General features: G+C 38.0%; 1 protein-coding gene across 1 annotated transcript in view; it reads left to right on the forward strand.

Annotated features, from left to right (window-relative positions):
* Nucleotides 1–26,793, forward strand: part of Adsl (adenylosuccinate lyase) — a 237,367-nt gene that overhangs the window by 150,577 nt on the left and 59,997 nt on the right. The window contains exons 7-8 of the mRNA XM_090376996.1: nucleotides 5,446–5,536; nucleotides 19,239–19,456. Coding sequence (XP_090233122.1) covers nucleotides 5,446–5,536; nucleotides 19,239–19,456 — 309 coding nt within the window. The remainder of the gene's footprint in view (nucleotides 1–5,445; nucleotides 5,537–19,238; nucleotides 19,457–26,793) is intronic.

Consider the following 26,793-nt stretch of genomic DNA (forward strand, 5'->3'; position numbering starts at 1 on the left):
TCTGTCATGGAAGAGAACAGTTGGTGGATTTTTGGCTTCTGCAAAGGGATAAGTATTTTGATACTTCTACGTATTCTTAATTAATTAACATACTACATTGTGTTTTGCAAACATATTAAATAGGTTTAGTAGTGTTCATTAGGTTTTTATTTTGAATTTAACTATTTATTTTTGGAAGTTATGACTCCCAGTATTGTGCCAATACTGTTGAACTAGCTGCCATATTGTAATTGATAAGAAATAGCGCAACGTATATATCTCAAACTGTTAGCGTAAGGTATTACGTAAAACAAGATAATGTAATATGAAGCACTGTATTAGGAATCTGTTAGCTTAGTATAGTATTATCAATTAATCAAAAATATTTATTAATCTTATTAAATTCCATTGTTAATTAAACTGTATTTAAACGGAAATATCATGACCCAGACTAGAACTGTGAAGCAAAAATCACAGACTAGTGAGATGCTGTGACTCAGTGGAGAAATGAAGGGGGTGATTCTCCAATGCATCACAGTCTCAAAAAGTGCGCAAAATGTGAAATGTTCGCTGAACTTTCTAAAACGGGATATGATCTAGCCAAGAAGGATGTCTTTGTGTATGCTAGATACCTAGAGCGTCAAGAAATTAAGGCGCTAACTCAGCGTTCTGATGGGCATCTATGAGAGCTTGAGGTATAGGGTAAATGCCCTCGAAGAAATTAATACGAGGGGCCCATCAAGCTCTCAGCTGCTCAGCTCAACGGCAGGGCTGACTCCTGTGCATGCAACATAGAGGCAATCTCCAAGACAGAATGCACTGGTCCCAAAGGAACTAGTTATTGTTGGTGACTCTATTGTCAAGGAGACATGGAATATACTATGCAGAAGGATAAATGGAACAGGACCAGGGTATGTCTGCCAGGGGAAAAAATTGATGATGTTGTAAAGGAGATATCTTTTAAGGGCACAAAAGGTGATATTGTTGTAAACGTTGGAACTAATGACATTAAGAGTAAGAGATCTGCAGATTTACTCTAAGTACAGATCAAGGTTGAAAAAAAGTCAGGGTTGAATGTGAAAGTGTCTGCAATTCTGCCCAGACATGATAGGAGGGAGTATATGATGAGAGCTTTATCAATCAATTCGGCCCTGTAGAGACTGTGCAAGGCTCAAGGGGTAGAATTTTTTTCAGCCTGGTCTGTGCTTGTTGACAGGAGAGACTGCTTCTACAGGGATGGGGTACACTTAAATAGAAAGGGTGCAAGAATATTTGCTGATGCTATCAAGGCACACAGACTAAAAGGTTAACAGTGGCCACAAGCAGAGGCAAAAGTGATTCTTGCACTGCTTCTATTGGAATGAGCAACAGCATGGAAAGCAAGGCAATGGAGATTTCCAGGAGTCATGGTGGAACAAATAACTACATAAAGAGTACAAACAGGTGCATATATATACTTGCATGTACACCAATGCTAAGAGTATAGTAATAAATTTGATGAGCTTGAAGTGCTAGTCAAGACATCAAAGGCAGATATTGTTGGGATATCAGAGATGTGTCACACAGATATAAGCAGTGCAAAATTGGAATTTGGGGAGTACAATGTGTACAGGGATAGACAGGACAGGACAGGAAGGGAGGAGAAGTTATGCTGCCAAGTAACACAAAATCTAAGGAAGTGCACCAGTTTGACATTGGTGGACAGTGCAATGTTGGGTCAGTTTTGTGTGAAATAACCATTGGGAAAGGAAAAATGAGAGTAGGTGTGTGTTTTATTGGCCTAATGCATCTGATGAGTATAATGAGCAATTTTGCAGAGAAATAGAGTGCACCAGTAAATCAGAATGTCTTATAATGGGGGATTTTAACTTTCCAGATATTGACTGGAACTTGTGGTTTGGTCACTCGCACACTAGCAAGACTTTTTTGGATTTATTGGATGACTGTTTTCTACAGCAGCAACTTCGAGAGGCAACCAGAGGGAATAATACTCTTGATCTGATTATCAGCAGCGATTATTCATGCATTAAGAATTTGCAAATAAAGGAACCACTGGGTGACAGTAATCACAATGTACTGATATGGGAATTACTTAAAGATGTAACTGCCATCAAGGATAAAGGTGACTACAGGAGTCTCAGACAGTTTTTAAATTCTGTACAGTGGGATCAACTTATGACGCTACCAACATTGAATTCTAAATGGGAAGCCTTCGGGGACTTAATCTTGGAGGCAACTAGGCTTTTCACTCCAACTAAGAAATAATGTTCAAGGTTCAGGCCTAAATGGATGTCAGATGAATTAATGAGGCAGAGAAGAAAAATGTATCAGATGCATATAAATTATCAGGTGACACAGAAGCCTATGGTAGATATGCTTGTGTGTAATAAAGTCAAAAAGGAGATTGGGCAGGTGAAGGCAGATTACGAGAAATCCTTGACCAAGGATGCAAAGAAAAACAGCCAAGAGTTCTTTACTTATGTAAACTTTAGAAGGTAAGGGATGAATCGGACTGGACCACCGAACATAGATGAGTTCACTGTTGATCGCACTCAGGTAGCTGATAAACTGAATGAGTATTTTGCATCTACATTCATACATGAGGAGTTATTCAATGAGGGGAATGCCAGAAGTTTATCAAACTAACAGGGAGCTAAGTGATTTTGTAATAATTGAGAGCAAAGTGGAGGAGAAATTGTTGAAGTTAAACTAAGGAAGGCACCTAGGGTTGATAGGATCTATCTAGTTATATTAGAGGCAGCGGCAAAGGAAGTAAGCAAACCCTTAGCCATAATTATGAGCGCATCCTTGGACTCGGGGGAAGTCCCCATGGACTGGAGATGTGCAAATGCATTTCCAGTTCACAAAGGGTGACGAGTAATTACAGACCAGACCAGACCAGTTCGTTTAACTTCTATTCCAGGGAAAATAATGAAGTCGCTAGGTAAAGATGCATTGCAGAATCATCTAGACAAGACCAGTAATAATTCAGACAGAGCATTGGCTTGTTAAAGGGAGGTCTTGTCTGATCAATCTGATTGGATACTATGTGGTCACAAAGGAATTGAATGTCAAAAATAATTTTGATATCATATACATGGATTTCAGGAAAGCTTTTGATACTGCTGCACATGGAAGATTACTGTACAAATTGGAGAGGTATGGCATTAAGGGTAAGTTGCTACAATGGATAAAGGGATGGTTGAGTGGGAGACGACAGAGTGGTAATCAATGGACACTGCTCTTCATTGACAAATGTTATTAGTGGAGTTCCCCAGGGTTCAGTGCTGGGCCCATTGTTGTTGTCTGTATTTATCAATTATATTGATGAAAGTATATCAGGATTAATGTCCAAGTTGGCAGATGATTCAAAGGTTAGTAGGGTTGTTAATGACAACAAAGACAGTATGCTACTCCAACTGGATCTAGTCAAGTTGGGCAAATGGGCTGAGAAGTGGCAACAGAAGTTTAATATTGACAAATGCAAAGTACTGCGTATGGGTAGCAGTAACCGAAGAGAAACGTACCAACTGTGTGGTACTATACTCAGGGAAGTAGAAAGTAAAATAGACCTGGGGATAATTGTGCAGTCAAATATGAAGTTTGCTGAGCAGTGCATATGGGCTACCAGGGCTGGTCATGGAGTCTTGTCAATGATATATAGAAATTTTGTTAGTAGGGACAGGGAGGTGATTATCCTGTTATACAAGGCAATGGTCAAGCCACACCTAGAGTACTGTGTACAGGTCCTGAGGCCTCATTTTAGGAAGGATGTAGAGTTGCTAGAATGAATGCAAAAGAAGGGCAACAAGATTGGTGAGGGGAACAAAGGGGTGCTCTTACGAAGAAAGGCTTAAGTTCTGTAAACTGCAGCATCTGCAGTTTGCAGAACTTAAGCACCTGCTTAAGTTCTGCTAGGCACCTGCGAGGTTATCTGATTGAGGTGTATAAGACCTTGAATGGGTTGAGCAAGCTGAATTCTGATGGGATTTTTCCTCTTGCTCAGATTAAGAACCTGAGGGGGCATAGATTAAGTTGAGGAAAGACTGTTGTAGAATAGATGTGTGGAAATTTGCCTTTAGGCAGTGGGTGATTGATTGGTGGAACAGACTTCCATCTTTTGTTGTGGAAGTTGATAGGTTGAATAAATTTAAGGCTGAGCTGGACAGGCATATGGAACGAATGGAGGGGTGAAATGGGAGGGTGTTTTTCTTTCTTTTTTTTTTTTTTTGGCTGATGCTACATAAGCTTGCTTTCTTGCATCGTATACCTCTACTAATGCTAATGCATATTATTATTATTAGCCATATGGTGCAAGGCAGCTTGAGGCTTATGCTGCACCAGCCAAAAAAAAAAAAATTCCCGAATTACCCTGTGAGAGAGAGAGAGAGAGAAGGGAATCACCAAGAAAGAGAAGAATGATGATATCCAGCTCAGGACCCTAGGTGTGCCATGCCCATACTCACCAGATGTGAGCTCATGGGGTTACTTGAATAAGTGTTTAATGAACAGAATGTTAAGCATTTAGAAATCCTCAGTTTAAAAATGTTTCCCATAGGCAGAGTAAAATATTTATAAATTCTGAAATAGTACTTAAAAATCGTCTTTAACTTATGTCTATCTTTTCATTTTTATTTGTGTAGTTAATATTTCATACCCTTAGGTCATTTTCCCTTCTAAGAAGTTTTTCCCATTGTAAGAAGTTCCAAACTTTACTCACTTGGAAAACTTCTTAATAGGGTTCTACTGTATTTGTTCCATCATTTTAAATTAATGACAGTGCTTCGAAAAGCACTACAATTGTAACATAGCTACATGCCATAGTGTGTTGCATCATGATCCTTTATGCTTTGACATGCATGTAATGGACTTACTCTTGGATTTAATTGTAAAATCTTGTATGTAAAACGATGGCAATTTACTGCTTCCTCATTTACTTCTTCATTTCTTGAATGAACTCAATGAGACTTTTCTTTCAAACGACATGTTCCCAAAATTAAGCAATTTTAGTAATTGGAATTACTAAAATGTTCTCTCTCTGTCTTCTCTTTCAAGTAGAATTGTAATAAAATCTGAATAAATAAATTATTATATATATATATATATATATATATGTGTGTGTGTGTTGTCCAAAAATGGTCAATAATTTAAAGGGGAAAAGTAAAAACTAAAATTAGCAAGAAAGTCCCATTGAACATTGGGCTGCAAATGAACTGTTTTTGAGATAATGCACATTTTCTGTTAAGATCTGCCAATGACTATGAGAGCACTAGTTTAGCAAAAAGCTGTTTGTATATGCGTATATGTTTAGCAAAACATATACGCACATGTTTCTGTATATCATATATACAGAAACATGTGCGTGCATGTTTCTGTATATATGAGTGCATGTGTATGTATATATGTTTTTGTGTGTGTGTGTATATATGTATAGATATATATATATATGTATGTATATATATATAGGTCCTACATAGTTTGTGGGCAAACATATAGCCGCAAAGTTGATGTCGACATTCTTTCTGCTGTAGCTGGTTTAGGAGCCTCCATGCACAAAGTAAGTACCACTTTAGATTTAATCTGAAATAAATATGTTTCTGAAGTGTGATAATTATTCATAAAGTGTGGTTTATTGTTGCATGTATGATTCAGTATCAAGAAAAATAAAAACTTTTTTACCTTTTTAATTTTTTTTTGTATAATTGTATTAAACAGTGAGGTAGTGGATACTACTTGTTGTATTGAACAATGAGGCAATGGAATTATTTTTCATTTCATATGCTACTTATCATATTAAACAGTGAAGCAGTATAATGATGCTAGTGGTTGTGTATTATTTCTCAGTATAGTCTTCTCAGAGCTGTACACACTTATTCCAGTGATGTATAAAGTGTGATATCATGAAATGAGAAAAATTCTTCCAGGGTTGGTGTAACCTCTTTATTTGTTTAGAATTTTTGTTCAGCCAAGTGAAATTTAAATTTTGTGTGGGGGGGGGGGTGCTGACGTGAACAGATCTGAAAAATCAGGTGGCTACGACAGCACTTGGTACCCACCATACTGAGTATTTCAATCATTGTGATTGCTGATGTGTAAGCAGGTGCTACTCTATTAAAGTTGGACCTTTGGGACAATTATTATTATTATTCACCATTGTTAATCCCTTTGGAATCTCTTTGGAACCACCATCTCATTTCCAGCCAGTGAAACTGCTTCCCTCTCCTCCTTTGGAGGGATGAACTGGAATATTTCCATTATTTTGATTACTGCCCTGATTCAGAATGCAGGATGATATTGTTGTATCCTTGGTTATAGATCTTGTTGAATATTATTGAACCTGCATTATACTACAGCAGTAATTTTTAAGGAAATGTTGCGTTGACCATTTTTTTGATCAGGTATCAGAAGCTGTGGAACCTGTCTTTTACTATCCCTTGATAACCCCAGTTCCTTTGTCAGAATGTTTTGCACCCATTTATATGGGATGCTGTAGCCCGCATTATTTTATGGTTTGATAATTGCCAGTCTGCCATCACTATATCATGTATTGCATTAATGTTTTCTTGGTAGTCGGCTGTTGTTAGCTGCCTGCTGCAAGGATCAACTTTAAATCCCTTTCTTCTTTGGTTGAATTCTGCTGTCCATTTTTTGACTATGACATATGATGGCATTCTCTCCCTTTCTCTTCCTGTGTCTTCATCTGGCACTGGATTTTCTGCCGACCGGGCTAGCCGAGTGGGTAAAGTACCTGCCCGGCAACCCACAGGTCGCGGGTTCGATTCCCGCCTCGGGCTTGGATCAAAGTACTGCAAAAAAAAAACCTTGGGAGGTGCAATATGGCCACAGCAGCCGATGCGCCAACAACTACCAAATCAAAAAAAAAAAAAAAAAACTGGATTTTCTTGTGTGGGATTTTTTTTTTTTTTGTATACACTGCACACATATGGCCTAACCTTAACAGAGTCTGGAAAAATGAACAGGCAACGAGGCGGAGATGACTTTAGGTTCTAGGAATCTAGGTGCTGCCCAAACAGAAAATACAAACAATAAAAAAACAATAATATAACGTATGTGGAGGAGATTTACTTAAAGTACGTACAACATCATGGATTTCTTTCAGCATTAAACTTTTCTCCTGCAGATATATTACAATAACATAATTTTTATAATTTGTCAGTGGCAGAATTTACATTATAATAAAAATGGTTGTGGATTTTCATTTTTGATTATAATAAGCAGCTGATAACAATAACCAGAGATAACGTTAACCAGCATTCACTCTTTCATACAGTCCCTCCTTGGCTTACAATGGTCGTTTCCAGAAAAAAATATTTTTTACACAGCTGTGATGCTGCCATATGACTACTTCAGCTACCTATGCATGTAGTGGTATTAAAGGGAGCATCCACACAGATAGCCCACGAAATTGCCCAAAGTCATAAATTTCCAAGTAAGTTGCATTTTTTCTAACAGTTAATTTTATGTATCTGCATTCATAAACCCATCTACCTATGTACATAAATCATGCCTACAGGGACAAAAAAAAAAAAAAAAAAAAAAAAATTGGAGAACCATCCTTCTGCTTTGACGCCCAGCAACAGACTGAGACAAAATATTAATTCAAAGTGTATTAATTCTTATCAAGATCTCTGGAAATTTATTTAATGCATATAACATGAAATATCTGATCAAATGACAACAAAACTCCTAGACAATGGGTGATCAGAAATTATATGTGCTGCAAAACAGATTTATACATAACAAACAAACAAACAAACAATCAAATAAAAAAAAAATCATAAATTTGTTATGTACATAAAAAACAGGCTTGCGTCCAAATCGACTTATGACGTGGTTGTTGTAATGAAACTCTGTTATAAGTAGAGTGATTGTATATACATTTTGAAACACATCACATTTCAAATAATCCGATATAAAATTAATGAGGCTATACATCTACAAGGAAACACTATCTAATGAAAAAAGCTGTTTGTGATTTCTTAATTCTATCTCATAATGGTATCATGTAATTGCGCTGTACTTTTAATAGCATAATTAGATATACAACTAACGCTCGGTTAACATACATTTGATGATAGTGCATTCCATGTTGATACCCTTTGCCCAATACATTCTGATGTTATGTATACTGGAGTCTGAGGTCGAGGGTTTCCTGTGCGGACGTGCCTTTCTGCCGCTCTTGGAATAGAGAAGTTTTTTCTGATTTATTTTCTGCTTTATTAGTTTAAATTGACATATTAACTTATTTCTAGAGTAGCTTTATATTCCTATTTACGGTACTTAAAGTTAAAATAACTTAGATAGAGATTTTGTAGGTATTACTTAGTATCGGAAAGGGTATCAAATCCACGTGTTTACCGTTCATAAACGGCCGCCATTGTTACGTGAAAATTAATCAGTAAAATCTATTAATCTTGTCGAACTTCATTGGCAATTAAATTGTAATTTTAACTATACATATAACCACTTAGGTTACGGAACATAAATAATTAGTAAAAATAAATAATTAATACATAACTTGATACAGAAGTTATATAAAGGGATTTCGTAGATAACACTCGTTACTGAAGCACGATACAGCATATCCGGAATTCGATAGCATTAGCTTTGTATAGTATAGTGCATAATATAATATTGTCAATTAATCAGTACATCTATTAATCTTGTTAAACTTCATTGTCAATTAAATTGTACTTTTAACTATATATATATAACGACTTAGAGTACAAACGTAACAAATAATTAATACATACTTGATACGGAAATTATATAAAGGGAACTCGTAGATAACACTCGATACCGAAAAATAAATATAGCGTTATAACTGTGTTAAGATACAAGTTTAAGGTTTTAATTTTGTTCTGAAATTGTAATTTTATTGACATTTAAATCGAAATCATGACTCTGACCAGAGCAGCAAAGCAAAAGGCTCAAGCTAATGGGAGTGCTGTGACTCAGGGGAGAACTGAGGGGGACGGTTGCCCCCTGAATCACGGCCTTTTAAGATGCACTGTTTGCTTGATGTTTGCGGAGCAATCGGGTACGGGACATGATACTGCCATGGGGGATGTCTTTGTGTGTGCACGATGCAAGGAGTGCAAGGAAATTAGGCGACAACTCGGCGTTGTTATGGGCCTATATGAGACCTTGAAGGACAGGGTGGATGCCCTCGAAGGAAATAAATTGAGGGGCCCATCAAGCTCTCAGCTGCCCACATCAACACCAGAGCTTGGACTTGGTCATCTTGCAACACAGAGGCAGCCCCCAAGGCAGAATGCGCTGGTCCAACAGGAACTAGTAGTTGTTGGTGACTCAATTGTCAGGGAAACGGGGAACATGCTTTGTAAAAAGGATAGGTGGAACAGGACCAGGGTATGTCTGCCAGGGGCAAAGGTTGATGACGTTGTAGAGCAGATATCATCTTTTAAGGGCACAAAAGGTGATATAGTTGTACACGTTGGCACTAATGATATTAAGAGTAGGAGACCAGTGGAATTACTTAACAAGTACAGGTCACTGTTGAAAAAAAGCCGTGAAGTAGGGTTAAATTTGAAAGTGTCTGCAATTCTGCCCAGACACGATAGGAGGGAGTATATGATGAGAGCCTTGTCGATCAATTCGGCCCTGGAAAGATTGTGCAAGGCTGAAGGGGTAGAATTTTTTTCAGCCTGGACTGTACTTGTTAACAGGAGAGATTGCTTCTACAGGGATGGGATACACTTAAATAGAAAGGGTGCAAGAATATTTGCTGATGCTATCGAGGCAGTGTTAGGTGGGTCGGAAAACTGCTAGCTTGGGGGGAGACAAAGACTAATGGATTAACAGTAGCCACTGGCAGAGGTGAAAGAGATTCTTGCACTGCTTCTATTGGAATGAGCAGAAGCCTGAAAAACAAGATGCAGGATATTTCAGAGACTGCTGGAAGTCATTGCGGTACAAGTAAACGCATGGGTTGTGTTAGGGTAGCTAAGAATAGAAACAGGTGCATGTATACTTGCGTGTACACTAATGCTAGGAGTTTAGTAAATAAATTTGATGAATTTGAGGTATTACTCAAAACATCAAAGGCAGATATTGTTGGGATATCAGAGACGTGGTGTCACACAGATATAAGGAATGCAGAACTGGAATTTGGGGAGTACAACGTCTACAGAAAGGATAGACAGGATAGGAAGGGAGGAGGGGTTATGCTATTAGTTAAAAAACACATAAAATCCAAGGAAGTGAAGCCAGTTGACATCGCTGGACAGTGCAGTGTTGAGTCAGTTTGGTGTGACATAAGCATAGGTAAATCAAAATTGAGAGTAGGAGTGTGCTATAGGCCTAATGACTCTGATGAGTATAATAAGATACTGTACAGGGAAATAGAATGGGCCAGTAAATCAGAGAGTCTTATAATGGGGGATTTTAATTTCCCAGATATTGACTGGAATTTGTGGGTTGGTCACTCACACACTAGCAAGGCTTTTGTGGATTTATTGGATGATTGTTTGTTCGGGAGGCAACTAGAGGGAGTAATACTCTTGATCTGATTATCAGTAGTGATTCTTCATGCATTAGGAATCTGCAGATAAATGAACCACTGGGTGGCAGTGATCACAGTGTGCTGAAGTGGGATTTACTCAAGGAGGTAACTACCATCAGAGGAAAAGGGAAGGGTTTTTGCTTTCGTAAAGGCGACTATGATGGTCTGAGACAGTATTTAAATTCTATACAGTGGGACCAACTGATGATGTTACCAACAGCAAATTCAAAATGGGAAGCATTCAAGGAACTAATCTTGGAAGCTACCAGGCTTTACATACCAACCAAGAAATATTGTTCAAGGTTCAGGCGTAAATGGTTGTCAGATGAACTAATGAGACATATGGCAGAGAAGAAAAATGCATGGGATACATACAAATTAATGGGTGACGTGGAAGCCTATGATAGATATAAGTTGGTCTGTAACCAAGTCACAAAGGAGATTAGGCAGGCAAAGGCAGATTATGAGAAATCCTTGGCAAAGGATGCAAAGAAAAACAGAAAAGAGTTCTTTACCTATTTAAACTCAAAAAGGAAAGGGATGAATCAGATTGGTCCACTGGATGTTGATGGTTCAACAGTTGAGGATCCAGCTCAGGTGGCTAACAATCTAAACGAGTATTTTGCATCTACATTCACACATGAGGAGTTATTCAGGAAGGGGAATGTTGTAGGTGAAGTAAACATTGGCAGTGAGCTAGATGATTTTCTAATAACTGAGAGGAAAGTGGAGGAGAAATTGTTGAGGATAAACATAAAAAAGGCACCCGGGGTGGATGGGATCTATCCAGTTATATTAAAGGAGGCAGCAAAGGAAGTAAGCAAACCCCTAGCCATAATTATGAGAGCTTCTTTGGACTCAGGGGAGGTACCCATGGACTGGAGATGTGCAAATGTAACCCCAATTCACAAAGGAGGATCAAAGGCTGACACAAGTAATTATAGACCTGTTAGTTTAACTTCGGTTCCAGGAAAATTAATGGAGGCACTGGTTAAAGAAGCACTGCAGGATCATCTGGACAAGAATTCAGTTATAGCCCAGACACAGCATGGGTTTGTTAAGGGCAGGTCTTGTCTGACCAATTTGATTGGATACTATGATGTAGTCACAAAAGAACTGGATGCAGGGAATAACTTTGATATTATATATTTGGATCTTAGAAAGGCTTTTGATACTGTTGCGCATGGAAGACTGCTGCACAAATTGGAGAAGTGTGGCATTCGAGGCAAATTGCTGCTATGGATAAAAGGATGGTTGAGTGGCAGAAGACAGAGAGTGGTAATCAATGGACACTGCTCAACGTGGACTAATGTTATTAGTGGAGTTCCTCAGGGTTCAGTGTTGGGTCCATTGTTGTTTTCTGTATTTATAAATGATATTGATGATGGTGTATCAGGCTTAATGTCCAAGTTTGCAGACGATACAAAGGTTGGCAGGGTTGTTAAGGACACTACTGATACTATGCTGCTGCAACAGGATCTGGAAAGGTTGAGCAGATGGGCTGAGAGGTGGCAAATGAAGTTTAACATTGACAAATGTAAAGTACTACATATGGGAAACAGTAACCCCAGATCAACGTATCAACTCTGTGGTACTACGCTGACAGTGGTAGAGAATGAAAAGGACCTGGGGGTAATTGTGCAGGCAGATATGAAGTTCTCTGAGCAGTGCAGACGAGCTGCAAGAGTAGCTCATGGTGTCTTGTCAATGATATACAGGAATTTTTCTAGCAGGGACAGGGATGTGATTATTCCCTTGTATAAGGCATTGGTCAGGCCACACCTTGAGTACTGTATACAGGTCTGGAGGCCTCATTTCAAGAAGGATGTAGAGCTGCTGGAACGAGTACAGAGAAGGGCAACAAGATTAGTGAATGGAACAAAGGGTTGCTCTTACGAAGAAAGGCTTAAGTTTTGCAAATTACAGAGCCTGGAGACTAGGCATCGCCGAGGTGATCTGATAGAGGTGTACAAGGCTTTGAATGGCTTGAGCATGCTCAATGCCGATGGGATTCTTCCTCTTGCTCAGAATAATCACCTGAGAGGGCATAAATTCAAATTGAGGAAGGACGGATGTCGGATAGATGTGCGGAAATTCGCCTTTAGCCAGCAGGCAGTTGGTTTGTGGAATAGACTTCCATCGCTTGTTGTTGAAGTTGATAGCCTAAACAAATTTAAGGCTCAGCTGGACAGGTATTTCGAACGAATTGAGGGGTGAAATGGGAGTAGTGGTTGTGTTTTTTTTTTGGCTGATGCTGAATAAGCTTTCTTTCTTGCATCATATGCCTCTACTAATGCTAATGCTAATACCAGCTGTACTACCCACAAGGGTATACCTTATTTACGTCCTCATGGGTAGCACAATTCACCATCCTCCCCACACTGTGTGAAAAAGACTTGAGTTTGAATTCCATCAGTGATGCAAGGAATTGTTATGGGTCCTTGTCACAACATGGCTGAGTTAATCAGTCTTAGGTGAGGGCAGCATGGTTTTTCCTCCCAGAAAATCAGTTTTCTCACCCAGCAAAAAGCAAATCAACCAAAGAATACTTACAGTTTAGAAACATTATAAATGGCATAATATGGTCTAAGTTGCTGCTGTGCCCAAAATCCTACAACAACCAGTCAGCAGTTTCACATCCCTGGCACACTATAACATAATCCCTGAAACAACTACTGTAATTGTCTATCTATCTATCTAAATTGAATTTTGTCTAAGTCAGAAATTTGTTAATTATTTATGACCCTGACCATACAAATAATATTTATAAACTCATCTCTTATTGCTTGAAAGCAGTACCTTTTAACTTCTAATTCCTGCCAAATGCAGCCTTCATGAAAAGCAGGAGAGTGTCTGTAAACAAAAGCAAGTGAACAATCGAGAAAATTATGCTTTTGCTATTGGGCTGTATAGTTGGGGAAAGGAGCAATCTAACCCACTATTCTGAAGGTTTATATCTGTATACAACAAGTTATTGGTGTTTAATTACATTATCCAAACATCATCCGAAGTTTCCCCACAAGTGATCACGTGATCTCACAATGTGTATGTGTAGTACTGTATTCACTGTCTGCTTTCTGTGAATAGAACTGAGTTTAGTTTGCGATTGATGTCCGTCAAGAATTGAACTGTGATTTTTTTTCTTCTTAGAATAGAAATATTGCAAAAATGTAGAGATTTAAGTTTGAGTGAAAATAATAAAATTCTAAGTGTGTATCGTTTGCCATATTATTCCACACCTAACACTTTGTTAACATATAAAATGCATTCTTGGAGAACCATAAAGTAGTAGTAGTAGTAATGGAGGGATGTGATGCAAGAAAGCAAGTGCATGAGCTTATGTAGCACAGCCAAAGAGAAGAAAAAAAAAAAAAAAAAAAAAAAAAAATCAATTTCACACATCCATTCCCTCTTAAAGTCCAGTTTTTCCTTGAATTTATTTAAGCTATCAATTTCCACAATGGCAGATGGGAGTTTTTCCCACCAATTAACCACTCGCTGGCCAAAGGCAAATTTCCACACATCTATTCTACAACTGTCTTTCCTCAATTCGAATTCATGCCCCCTCAGGTTCATAATCTGAGTTGCGGGAGAATCCCATCAGAATTTAGTATGCTCAACCCATTCAAGGTCGTATACACCTCAATCAGATCACCTCACATGTGCCTAGTCTCCAGCTGCTGCAGTTTGCAGAACTTAAGCCTTTCTTTGTAAGAGAATCCCTTTGCTCCCCTCACCAATCTTGTGCCCTTCTCTGTACACACTCAAGAAATTCTACATCCTTCCTAAAATGAGACTTCCAGACCTGTAGGCAGTATTTAAGGCATGGCCTGGCCATTGCCTTATACAAAGGAATAATCACCTCCTTTTTCCTTATAGCAAAATTCCTGTATATTATTGACAATACCCCATGACCTGCTCTGGCAGCCTGTCCTCATTGCCCAGAAAACTTCATATCTGACTGCACAATTACTCCCAGATCTTTTTCATTTTCTACCACACAGTTGGTACTTTTCTCTGTGGTTACTTCTACCCATATGCAGTACTTTGCATTTGTCAGTGTTAAACTTTAGTTGCCACTTCTCAACCCATCTGCCCAAATTTTCTAGATCCTGTTGCAGTAGCACACTGCCATTACTGTCATTAACAACCCTGGAAATCTTTGTGTCATCTGCAAACTTCGACATTAAGCCTGATATACCTTCATCAATATCATTGTTAAATACCAAAAACAACAACAGGGCCCAACACCGAACCCTGGGGGACTCCATTAATAACATTAGTCCACGAAGAGCAGCGACCATTGATTATCACTCTTTGTCTTCTCACACTCAACTACCTTTTCATCCATTGTAGCTACTTACCCTTAAAACCATACTGCTCCAATTTGTACAGTAGTCTTCAATGCACAACAGTGTCAAAAGCTTTCTTGAAATTCAAGTACAGGGGGTCCTCAGTATCCGAGTCTCTGCAGTTATGAGGATTTGAAAATTAAAGATTTTTCCCTTGAGAAAATTGACCAAGCACTTGAATATTTTTTGTGAGAATGATCTTCATGATCATGCAACAAATGTTAAGCGCGAAGTTAAAGATACAACTAAATGCTACAACACAATTTTATCTGAAAAAAAAAAAAAAAAAACCCCACAAAACTCTGGATTCATTCTTTATTCTTACTACTCAAAAATAATGTAACTTCAATAAACGTTTGTGTAACATTATAATAAAAAATGTCTAATAAAATAATTTTCTACTTTTCAGTTTCTTCATCCATTTTTTACTATGTACAAGTACATAATAAACATTACTATATAATATTGGTGTAGATATACCATATCTTCTCATCCTTCAGAATGAGTGCCCATGTATTGCACTGCCTCGAATAAGTAACGCTTCACTTGCAATACCAGTGTACCTGCCCACCCTTTCGTACAACAATTACGAAAATCAGTAAAAGCAAAATGTTGACAGAGTGACAATGCAAAATACTTTTCGCAAGTAATGATGCTCAACTGTTTGTTTTATACGAAAATTGTTTACAGTTTTATTTTCTCCGTGGATCACCTTGGTAATGCTAATGACGTAAGCGTGACCAGTCAATCATATCTCCACGTCTGTTGATTCGTTTGAGACAAATTAGACGCAAATTTTAAACTTATGCCGTAGCGCATTTCATCTTCAAAGCTTCCAAGGCCGTTTTGCCAATGTAATAATTCATAAATTGATATGCGGAAGTGCAGTAGCACATGCTCTTTGAGTAGACCGGGGTTCAAGCCCCTGACGGCTGAATACGGTCGATCTGCCAGCCTGCACTGGACCAGTGTGGCATATAATGGTCCATTTCCCTCAGCATGAATTGTTGAGGAGGCTTCCATCCTGCAGTGGGTTGATAATGGTTGCACTTTACCATACATTTTTGCTGTTTAGGAATAAGTTTCATTACAATCATCAGTCGAAAGTGTGATAGATAAGTGGAGTCATACAAAGTGTAAATTAAATCTTTTATTTTGTGAATATTGTTGCAAATTTTATTACTTCATTATGTCTGAATCTAAGAAGAAATGTCGACAGTACAGTATTGAGTATTTGAAATATGGCTTTATTTACTCTCCTACGAACCAATTATTACCTATGTGCTTGATTTGCCAAAAAGTATTTTCAAATGAAGCCTTCTAGGCTACAAGAGCATTTGACTAAAATGCATGCTGACGAAAAGGATAAAGATTTGTCCTATTTTCAAGTACCAGAAGAAAAATATTTTAAACGTTCAACTATATCAAAACTTTTTGCGTCGTCCACTAAACAAGATAATGACGGATTACAATCTTCTTATAATATTTCATTATTAATCGCAAAAGTGGGAAAACCACACACAATTGGTGAGGAATTAATCTTGCCAGCAGTAAAAGAAATAATAAACACTGTGCTTCATAAGCCAGCGTCAGATATCATCAGGAAAATTCCTTTGAGCAATAATTCAGTGCAAAGAAGAATCGATGAAATGGCTGAAGACATTGAAAAATCATTGTGTGATTAGTTGAAGACATGCCAATTTTCCATTCAACTCGATGAATCAACTCTTCCAAATAATGAAGCACTACTCTTATCATACGTACGATTCATAAAAGAAGAAAAAGTGTGTCAAGAATTATTTGCTAAAAATTTGGAAGCGGATACAAAGGGAGAATCTATATTTAATGCCATGAATAAATTTTTTCAAGAGAAAGACATTCCTATTCGTAATATTTTGTCTGCTGCTACTGATGGTGCTCCAGCAATGACAGGGCGCCACAAGGGTTTCATAGCGCATTTGAAACAAGCAGTACCAAATATACTCGCTATACATTGTGTTCTTCATCGTCAACATTTGGTTGCGAAAAATTTAAGTGAACGCCTGCATACGTCGCTCCATTACGTTATTAGAGCAGTCAACAAGATTAGAAGCATTCATTGAGTGACAGATTGTTTAGCCAACTTTGTAGTGAAAACGATGACAATTTCAATCGTTTGTTGCTTCACACAGAAGTTCGTTGGCTTTCAAAAGGTATTTGTCTGAATTGATTTTACAATTTGTTTGATTCAGTACTAGAGTTTCTAGAAAACAGAGACGGCGGATTTCAGGCCAACCTGATTACATCCAAAAATGACATCGCTTATTTGATAGACCTCTATAAAATATTTAATGAAGTCAGTCTACAATTACAAGGTGAAGAATGGAATTTAATTAAAACAAAAACGTTATTGCCGCTTTTGTGGGGAAACTTCTTCTGTTCAAGTGGAATCTAGGCCGAAGGAAATATAGCCACTTTTCAAATTTATCAGCAGTGTCTCTCAAAAAGGGAAGATTTACTTACATACTGCCAACACTTGGAGGTTCTCCATGCTGATTTTAATGAGCGATTCAAGGATATTCTAAACATGAATATACCAAATTGGTTTTTAGATCCTTTGTAAACACAGCAGGATCATCAAATTTAGAAGAGTAACTCACAACAAACAAAGAACTAAAAATAAAATTCAAAAGTGGATACCAAGTGTTCTGGCTTCAGAAATCAATACCGACACTGTACCCTGGATTATGGGAAATAGTGCAGAAATTTTTAATTGCATTTCCATCTTATTTGGCTGAGTGTGGGTTTAGTGCTGTAGCGAATTTACTATCTAAGAAAAGGAACCGATTGCATATAACTGAGCGTGGCGATTTACGACTGTTTTTAATGAAAGTTGAACCCGATATTAACAAACTTTTAAAAATGCATCAGGCTCATCCTTCACATTAATTTATTTTTTCTTTGTAAGTTTGAAATAAACAATTTTCTAATACATTTGATGGTGTTTTAATTATTACAATAAGATTCTTACTAATGTAATACAATCTCCTAATATGCATTCCGAATTTTCATATTTAAACCATTGTATGAAACTGTGCATAATGTTATTCGAGCATACACTTTACAATCTTTACATATGGGCTATGTTTCATCAAAATCAGAATAGCAATAACTGTGTTCAAGATGAAACACATGTTGGCCACTACTTTTTCAATAATTTAACGGCATAAGCAGTAATGTATCATTAGTTGCTATTTACGTTGAAAATATCAAACGGCTTGAACGCGGAAAACTGTTTTAATGGGGGGGAGTTACAAAATTTGTTTTGCAAAGTGGGCAGTGGCCCGAAAAAGTTTGGGAACCTATGCTCTAGACAATGTAAAACAGTCCTTATATCCTCAAACCATTATCTACACCGCTTCCTTAAGTGCCGTATCTGCTCTTCAATGTAAATTTCCTTCCAGTCACCCATTACTATACCAAATTCAAATCAAGTTAGTGCAGCTTCTTGCAAACAGGCAAAAATAAATTTTTTGCTGGATACCTGGGCATTCTGGAATCATAGGAAACGAACAAGCGGATTTTGCTGCCAAGAACGCCAATAACGTAATATCAGACAAGCAGATACCTTACACAGATTTCAAGCACATCATACATAGCACTGTTAGAAAAAAATGGCTCTCGATTTGGCAGAGACAAAAAAGCAATAAGCTCTTTCAGATTAAAAACTATCACAAGCAGTGGCTATCAAGCCTAAGAGGCAATAGAAAGGAAGAAGTAGTACTTGCCAGATTGCAAATAGGACATACCCACCTAACTCAATTATTTACTCACTCAGGATGACCCTCCACTATGCAGCAACTGTCAAACTCAACTCACAGTAAACCACCTTATCGTTGAATGCCCATTATACTTGAGAGAACGACAAACAGCTTTCTCTTCACATCTATATTCCTCTAATAAACTTACCTTACAATTCTCAGAGAGCGACAAGATATTAATGATGTTTTAACTTCCTCGGAATGATAAACAAATATATCATCTGATCTGAAGCCTTTTTTGTAATATAACAATCATGTACCAAATAAGATTGTAATAGGTGCATTATGGCCTTAGTAGCCCTTGCACCATAAATCCAACAAACAACAACAGATGTGCAGAAGTTTGACTTCAGCCAGCAGGTAGTTGATAGTAACATTGCCAATCTAACTGAAACTCATCATAGCTTAAGAGGTTTGAAAACTTTTGAATTAATGAAGTTTTTTGACCCTTATGCAAAAGTAATCATTATATTCATTATGTAAATTCTCTCTTTTGAATTAAGTTATTTTAAGTAATTAAAAGGAATATAAAATTTGTGACTTTATATCTTAATTTAATAGATATGTACAGATATTAGACTTCTGTCCAGTATGAAAGAAGTAGAAGAGCCATTTGAAAAAATGCAAATTGGTTCAAGTGCCATGCCATACAAACGAAATCCAATGAGAAGTGAAAGATGTTGTTCACTAGCTCGTCATTTAATGACACTAGTATCTAATGCCTTGCATACTGCAGCTGTCCAGTGGATGGAGAGAACTTTAGATGATAGTGCTAACAGGTATAAATCTCAGAAAATTGAATTATGCTATTTTGATTTATTCCTCAAATAATTGCAGATGTCTGTGAACTGAAATTGTAATTTTACTATAGCTGAATTGACCAAAGATTAATGACAGGTAAATTGCTATAGTAGCCTATTTTTTTAGAAGACTGAAATTTTTCCAGAAGGATGAGATTTGTAAAAGGGTTATCTTAAGGCACATTTTCGCATATATGTAGTTTGATTTGCCTTCTTTCCACTTCAATTAGCAAAATAAAATAAAATTTTACGTAGGCCAAGGATAAGAAATTGCTAATGTCAAATTTTTTGAAAAGGTCAACTAAGAATAGGGAGTTCCTGCGTGTGGCACTGGTCTAATTGTGGATGGAAGGTTGGGGTATTTTATTTTAACTCTATTTTTCCTTGAAAGCACCTTAGTATTTGTGAGGCAGAAATAATGTTCGAGGTGACTTGTTGGTTTTCGCCAGAGCATCAGAACACCAAAAGGCATTTTAGAATTGTTGTCCTTCATCCATTCAGTCAGATTTACATTGCACATATGCAGCACCCACCTTTTATCCCAATCACCCACGTGACAACCAAAATAAAAATAATAAGCTCGTTTCACCTTGTCTGTGATTGATTAAGTTGCGACATCACTGTAAATTTTTCACAAACACAGCAAAAACTGTTTGGCGAATTAATGCACACACTGTGTTTTCACTCCATTTCACAATTTTTCACAAGACCAAAATGGAACTTTAAAACACCACAACCTACCACTAGATCTTACAAATTGAAACTAACCCCAAAAATGTACATTTAAAGGCTAAAGACAGCTTGTAAACACATTGTCTTTCACAGAAGCACCTGTTCACCGGAAGTATAGAAGGGTCCAACTGTGCTACCGCATAATAAAGTTTATAGCAATATAACTGAGCGGCCACAGGGCCATAAAACTAAAAAGAGGTATTAGTATACCATTAAACAATACAGATATGTCTCTTTTGTTACAATGAATTCGACCAGGAAAAGTACAGAGTGTGATGTTGGATGATTTTGTTAATTTTGAAGCTATTTTACATTTTTTAAAAACTGCATTTTTCTAAAAAAATGTGACAAAAAATAAAACAACTCTTATTTGTAAAAGCTTCCTTCCCCCCTTAATTTCTTCAGGAAGGTCTAACAATTTCTCAATTTAGATATCAGAAAGGCCCTTTAACTAGATCTTGATATGTCTAAATACTTTAATGCAGAGCATAAGTTATGTTGTGGCTTCAACACTGAAAAGAAAATGCCACCTGCTGTTATTGAATATAAACATCAATAAACAACCCCTTAATTTTTCGATTTAGTTTTTCAGATTGTTTATATGAAGTATAAATAAATGGCAGTACAATAATTGGGTCAGTACAGCAGGAAAACAAATTTCACAAATGGAGATGCCAACATTCTCAGTGCCACAACATCTGACTTAAAAAAAAACAAACAAAAACAGTGCTGCATACACTTAATAATTGAATATAAACATCAGTTAACATGGACTTAGCTTTTCAGATTGTTTATGTGAAATATAAATAGATGGTAGTACAATAATTGCACTATTACAGCTGGAAAACAAATTCCGTTTTCCAGATTCGGAAAACAAATTCCGTAATCAGAAATGCTGATGGGTGTGCTGGACATGACAATGGACTGCAAAGGGTTAAACACAGTGCCATATCCAATAAAAAATGCATGATACTTCAAAGCAGCATATGGTTAGCATTAGCATTAGCATTAGCATTAGTAGAGGCATTTGATGCAAGAAAGCAAGCTTATGCAGCATCAGCCAAAAAAAAAAAAAAAAAAAAAAAAAAGTAACATAAATAAATAAAAATAACCACTTCCACTTCACCCCTCTGTTCGTTCGAAATACCTGTCCAGCTGAGCCTTAAACTTATTTAGGCTATCAACTTCCACGACAAGGGATGGAAGTCTGTTCCACCCACCAACCACCCGCTGGCTAAAGGCAAATTTCCGCACATCTATCCTACATCTGTCTTTCCTCAATTTGAATTTATGCCCTCTCAGGTGATTTTTCTGAGCTAGAGGAAGAATCCCATCAGCATTGAGCATGCTCAAACCATTCAAGGCTTTGTACACCTCTATCAGATCACCCCGCTGGTGCCTAGTTTCCAGACACTGTAATTTGCAAAACTTAAGCCTTTCTTCGTAAGAGAACCCCTTTGTCCCATTCACCAATCTAGTTGCCCTTCTCTGTACTCGTTCCAGCAGCTCTACATCCTTCCTGAAATGAGGCCTCCAGGCCTGTATACAGTACTCTAGGTGTGGCCTGACCATTGCCTTATACAAGGGAATAATCACCTCCTTATCCCTGCTAGAAAAATTTCTATATATCATTGACAATACACCATGAGCTACTCTTGCAGCTCGTCTGCACTGCTCAGAGAACTTCATATCTGCCTGCACCACCACCCCCAGGTCCCTTTCATTCTCTACCACTGTCAGTGTAGTACCACAGAGTTGATACGTTGCTCTGGGGTTGCTGTTTCCCATATGTAGTACTTTACATTTGTCAATGTTAAACTTCATTTGCCACCTCGAAGCCCATCTGCTCAACCTTTCCAAATCCTGTTGCAGCAGCATAGTGTCAGTAGTGTCCTTGACAACCCTGCCAACCTTTGTATCGTCTGCAAACTTGGACATTAAGCCTGATATACCATCATCAATATCATTTATAAATACAGAAAACAATAAAGGCCCCAATACTGAACCCTGAGGGACTCCACTAATAACATTAGTCCACGATGAGCAGTGTCCATTGATTACCACTCTCTGTCTTCTCCCCCTCAACCACCCCTTTATCCATAGCAGCAACTTGCCTCCAATGCCACACTGCTCCAATTTGTGCAGCAGTCTTCCATGTGCAACAGTATCAAAAGCCTTTCTAAGATCCAAGTATATAATATCAAAGTTATTCCCTGCATCCAGTTCTTTTGTGACTGCATCATAGTATCCAATCAAATTGGTCAGGCAAGACTTCCCCTTAACAAAACCATGCTGTGTCCTAGCTATAACTGAAGTCTTGTCTAGATGATCCTGCAGTGCTTCTTTCACCAGTGCCTCCATTAATTTTCCGGGAACAGAAGTTAAACTCACAGGTCTATAATTACTTGTGTCAGCCTTTGATCCCCCTTTGTGAATTGGGGTCACATTTGCACATCTCCAGTCAATGGGTACCTCCCCTGAGTCCAAGGAAGCTCTCATAATTATGGCTAAGGGTTTGCTTACCTCCTTTGCTGCCTCCTTTAATATAACTGGATAGATCCCATCCACCCCAGGTGCCTTTCTTGTGTTTATCTTCAACAATTTCTCCTCCACTTTGCTCTCAGTTATTACAAGATTCTCTAGCTTACTGCTAGAGTTGAATACACCTCTGGCATTCCCCTCGCTGAATAACTCCTCATGTGTGAATGTCGATGCAAAATATTCATTTAGTTTGTTAGCTACCCGAGCAGGGTCATCAACAGTTGACCCATCGATCTCAAGTGGACCAATCTGATTCATCCCCTTCCTTCTAGAGTTTACATAAGTAAAGAACTCTTTGCTGTTTTTCTTCGCATCCCTTGCCAAGGATCTCTCGTAATCTGCCTTCGCCTGCCTAACCTCCTTTGTAACTTGGTTACAGATCAACTTGTATCTATCATAGGCATCCGTGTCACGTGTTAATTTGTATGTATCCCATGCATTTTTCTTCTCTGCCATATGCCTCATTAGTTCATCTGACAACCATTTAGGCCTAAACCTTGAACAATATTTCTTAGTTGGTATGTAAAGCCTAGTAGCTTCCACGATAAGTTCTTTGAATGCTTCCCATTTTGAATTTGCTGTTGGCAATATCATCAGTTGATCCCACTGTATAGAATTTAAATACTGTCTCAGTCCATTGTAGTCGCCTTTACGAAAGCAATACCCCTTCCCTTTACCCCTAATGGTAGTTACCTCTTTGAGTAACTCCCACTTCAGCACACTGTGATCACTGCCACCAAGTGGTTCATTTATCTGCAGATTCTGAATGCATGAAGAATCACTACTGATAATCAAATCAAGAGTATTACTCCCTCTAGTTGCCTCCCGAACATGCTGATGTAGAAAACAATCATCCAATAAATCCACAAAAGCCTTGCTACTGTGTGAGTGACCAGCCCCCAAATTCCAGTCAATATCTGGGAAATTAAAATCCCCCATTATAAGACTCTCTGATTTACTGGCCCACTCTATTTCTCCGAACAGTTTCTTATTATACTCATCAGAGTCATTAGGCCTATAGCACACTCCTACTCTCAATTTTGATCTCCCAATGCTTATGTCACACCAAACTGACTCGACACTGCACTGTCCAGCGATGTCGACTGGCTTCACTTCCTTGGATTTTATGTGTTTCTTAATTAATAGCATAACCCCTCCTCCCTTCCTATCCTGTCTATCCTTTCTGTACACATTGTACTCCCCAAATTCCAGTTCTGCATTTCTTATATCTGTGTGACACCACGTCTCTGAAATCCCCACAATATCTGCCTTTGATGTTTTGAGCAATACCTCAAATTCATCAAATTTATTTACTAAACTCCTAGCATTGGTGTACACACAAGTATACATGCACCTGTTCTTTTTCTTAGCTACCCTAACACAACCCATGTGTTTACTTGTACCCCAATGATTCCCAGCAGTCTCTGAAATATCCTGCATCTTATTTTCCAGGCTGCGGCTCATTCCAATAGAAGCAGTGCAAGAATCACTTTCACCTCTGCCAGTGGCTACTGTTAATCTATTAGTCCTTGTATCCCCCCAATCTAGCAGTTTTCCGACCCACCTAACATTGCCTCGATAGCATCAGCAAACATTCTTGCACCCTTTCTATTTAAGTGTATCCCATCCCTGTAGAAGCAGTCTCTCCTGTTAACAAGTACAGACCAGGCTGAAAAAAATTCTACCCCTTGAGCCCTGCACAATCTTTCCAGGGCCGAATTGATTGACAGGGCTCTCATCATATACTCCCTCCTATCGTGTCTGGGCAGAATTGCAGACACTTTCAATTTCAACCCTAATTCACGGCTTTTTTTCATCAGTGACCTGTACTTGTCAAGTAATTCCGCCGGTCTCCTACTCTTAATGTCATTAGTGCCAACGTGTACAACTATATCACCTTTTGTGCCCTTAAAAGATGATATCCGCTCTACAACGTCATCAACTTTTGCCCCTGGCAGACATACCCTGGTCCTATTCCACCTATCCTTTTTACAAAGCATGTTTCCCGTTTCCCTGACAATAGAGTCACCAACAACTACTAGTTCCTTTGGGACCAGCGCATTCTGCCTTGGGGGTTGCCGCTGTGTTCCGCGATGACCAAGTGCAAGCTCTGGCATTGGTGTGGGCAGCTGAGAGCTTGATGGGCCCCTCACTTGTAATCCTTCGAGGGCATCCACCCTATCCTTCAAGCTCTCATATAGGCCCATAACAACGCTGAGTTGTCGCCTTATCTCCTTACACTCCTTGCATCGCACACACACAAAGACATCCCCCATGGCAGTATCATGTCCCATACTTGACTGCTCCGCAAACATCAAGCAAATAGTGCATCTTACAAGGCTGTGATTCAGAGGACAACTGCCCCCCTCAGTTCTCCCCTGGGCCACAGCATTCCCATTAGCTTGAGCCCTTTGCTTTGCTGCTCTGGTTTGAGTCATGATTTAGATTTACTTTCAATAAAATTTCAATTTCTGTACAAAATTAAATCCTAAACTTGTATCCAAACACAGTTATAACGCTATATTTATGTTTCAGTAACGAGTGTTATCTACGGAATATTTACGTTTCAGTAACGAGTGTTATCTACGAAATATTTACGTTTCAGTAACGAGTGTTATCTGCGAAATCCCTTTATATAACTTTCGTATCAAGTTATGTATTAATTATTTGTTTTTACTAATTATTTATGTTACGTAACCTAAGTGGTTATATGTATAATTAATTATGTTAAATAAAATTAATTATATTACGTTTGTAATCTATTTTGGTTTTGGTTTGAAAATGATATCGCAGTTAGCAATGTACATTATACATAATTATACCTATACATTATTTTTACTATATTTTTTTTACTATATAGTTTGTTTTACTATATTTTATTTATCTGCTCTACTTTTTATTATTTTTCTTACTTTTATATATGTATTTTTTTATGTTTTTTTTATAACATGTTTGCTGTTTGAATGCAAGCTTGAATCAAAATGAACTGCAAGTGTTGTGCCTTAATGCAGCTTTGCATCTATTCATTTGCATTCAATAAATGAGTGCTGTAAAAGGAAAGGCATGTGAAATGGACAACTGCTTGATATCAGCAGGCCGACTGGGCTAGCCGAGTGGGTAAAGTAGGTGCAATATGGCCACAGAAGCCGATGCGGCAACAACTACCAAATCAAAAAAAAAAAAAAAAAAAGATATCAGCAGACTGATTGAACTATGGGCTATTTGCGTTACAGCTGGGATTTTGTTTAGCATCAACGAGGATATCCATGTGTTGGACAAGATTATTTCCTATAAGTAGCTGTATAGTTCTAGTCCAGTCCCTTGGTTTATTTGGATTTTGCTGTTCATAACTTGCGCCATTGTTATACAATATGGAATAGTGTAATGTGCATCCCAAACTTGATAGCTTAAGCTTTAACATAAAACTAGATAGCGAAATAATTAGCACTATATTAGAAATCTGTTAGCTTAGTATAGTATTATCAATTAATCAGTAAAATTTATTAATCTTATTAAATAATTGTTAATTAAATTATACTTAAATGGAATCGTGACCCAGACTACAGCAGCAAAGCAACATGCACAGATTAGGGGAAGTGCTGTGGCTTAGGGGAGAACAGAAGGGGCAATTCTCCAAAGCATCACAGTTTAAAAAAATATGTGAAATGTTTGTCGACCTATCTAAAACAGTACATGACCTAGCACACACACACACACACACACACACACAAGGAGTATTTGTGTGTGCTAGGTGCAGAGACTGAAGAAATCAGGCACCAACTAAGCATTCTGATGGGCATCTATGAGAGTTCGAGGTGTAGGGCAGATGTCCTCGAGGAAATTAATATGAGGGGCCCATCAGGCTCTCAGCTGCCCAACTTAACGGCAGAGCTCATTCCTGTGCATCAGGCAACACAGCGGCAATCTCCAAGGCAGAATGCACTGGTCACACAGAAGCTAGTTATTGTCAGTGACTCTATTGTCAGGGAGAAGGGGAATATATTATGCAAAAAGGATAGGTGGAACAGAACCAGGGTATGTGT

This window comes from Mastigoproctus giganteus, chromosome 7 (assembly GCF_048544385.1).
Source record: "Mastigoproctus giganteus isolate SK-2022 chromosome 7, ASM4854438v1, whole genome shotgun sequence".
NCBI classification, from domain to species: Eukaryota; Metazoa; Arthropoda; class Arachnida; order Uropygi; family Thelyphonidae; genus Mastigoproctus; species Mastigoproctus giganteus.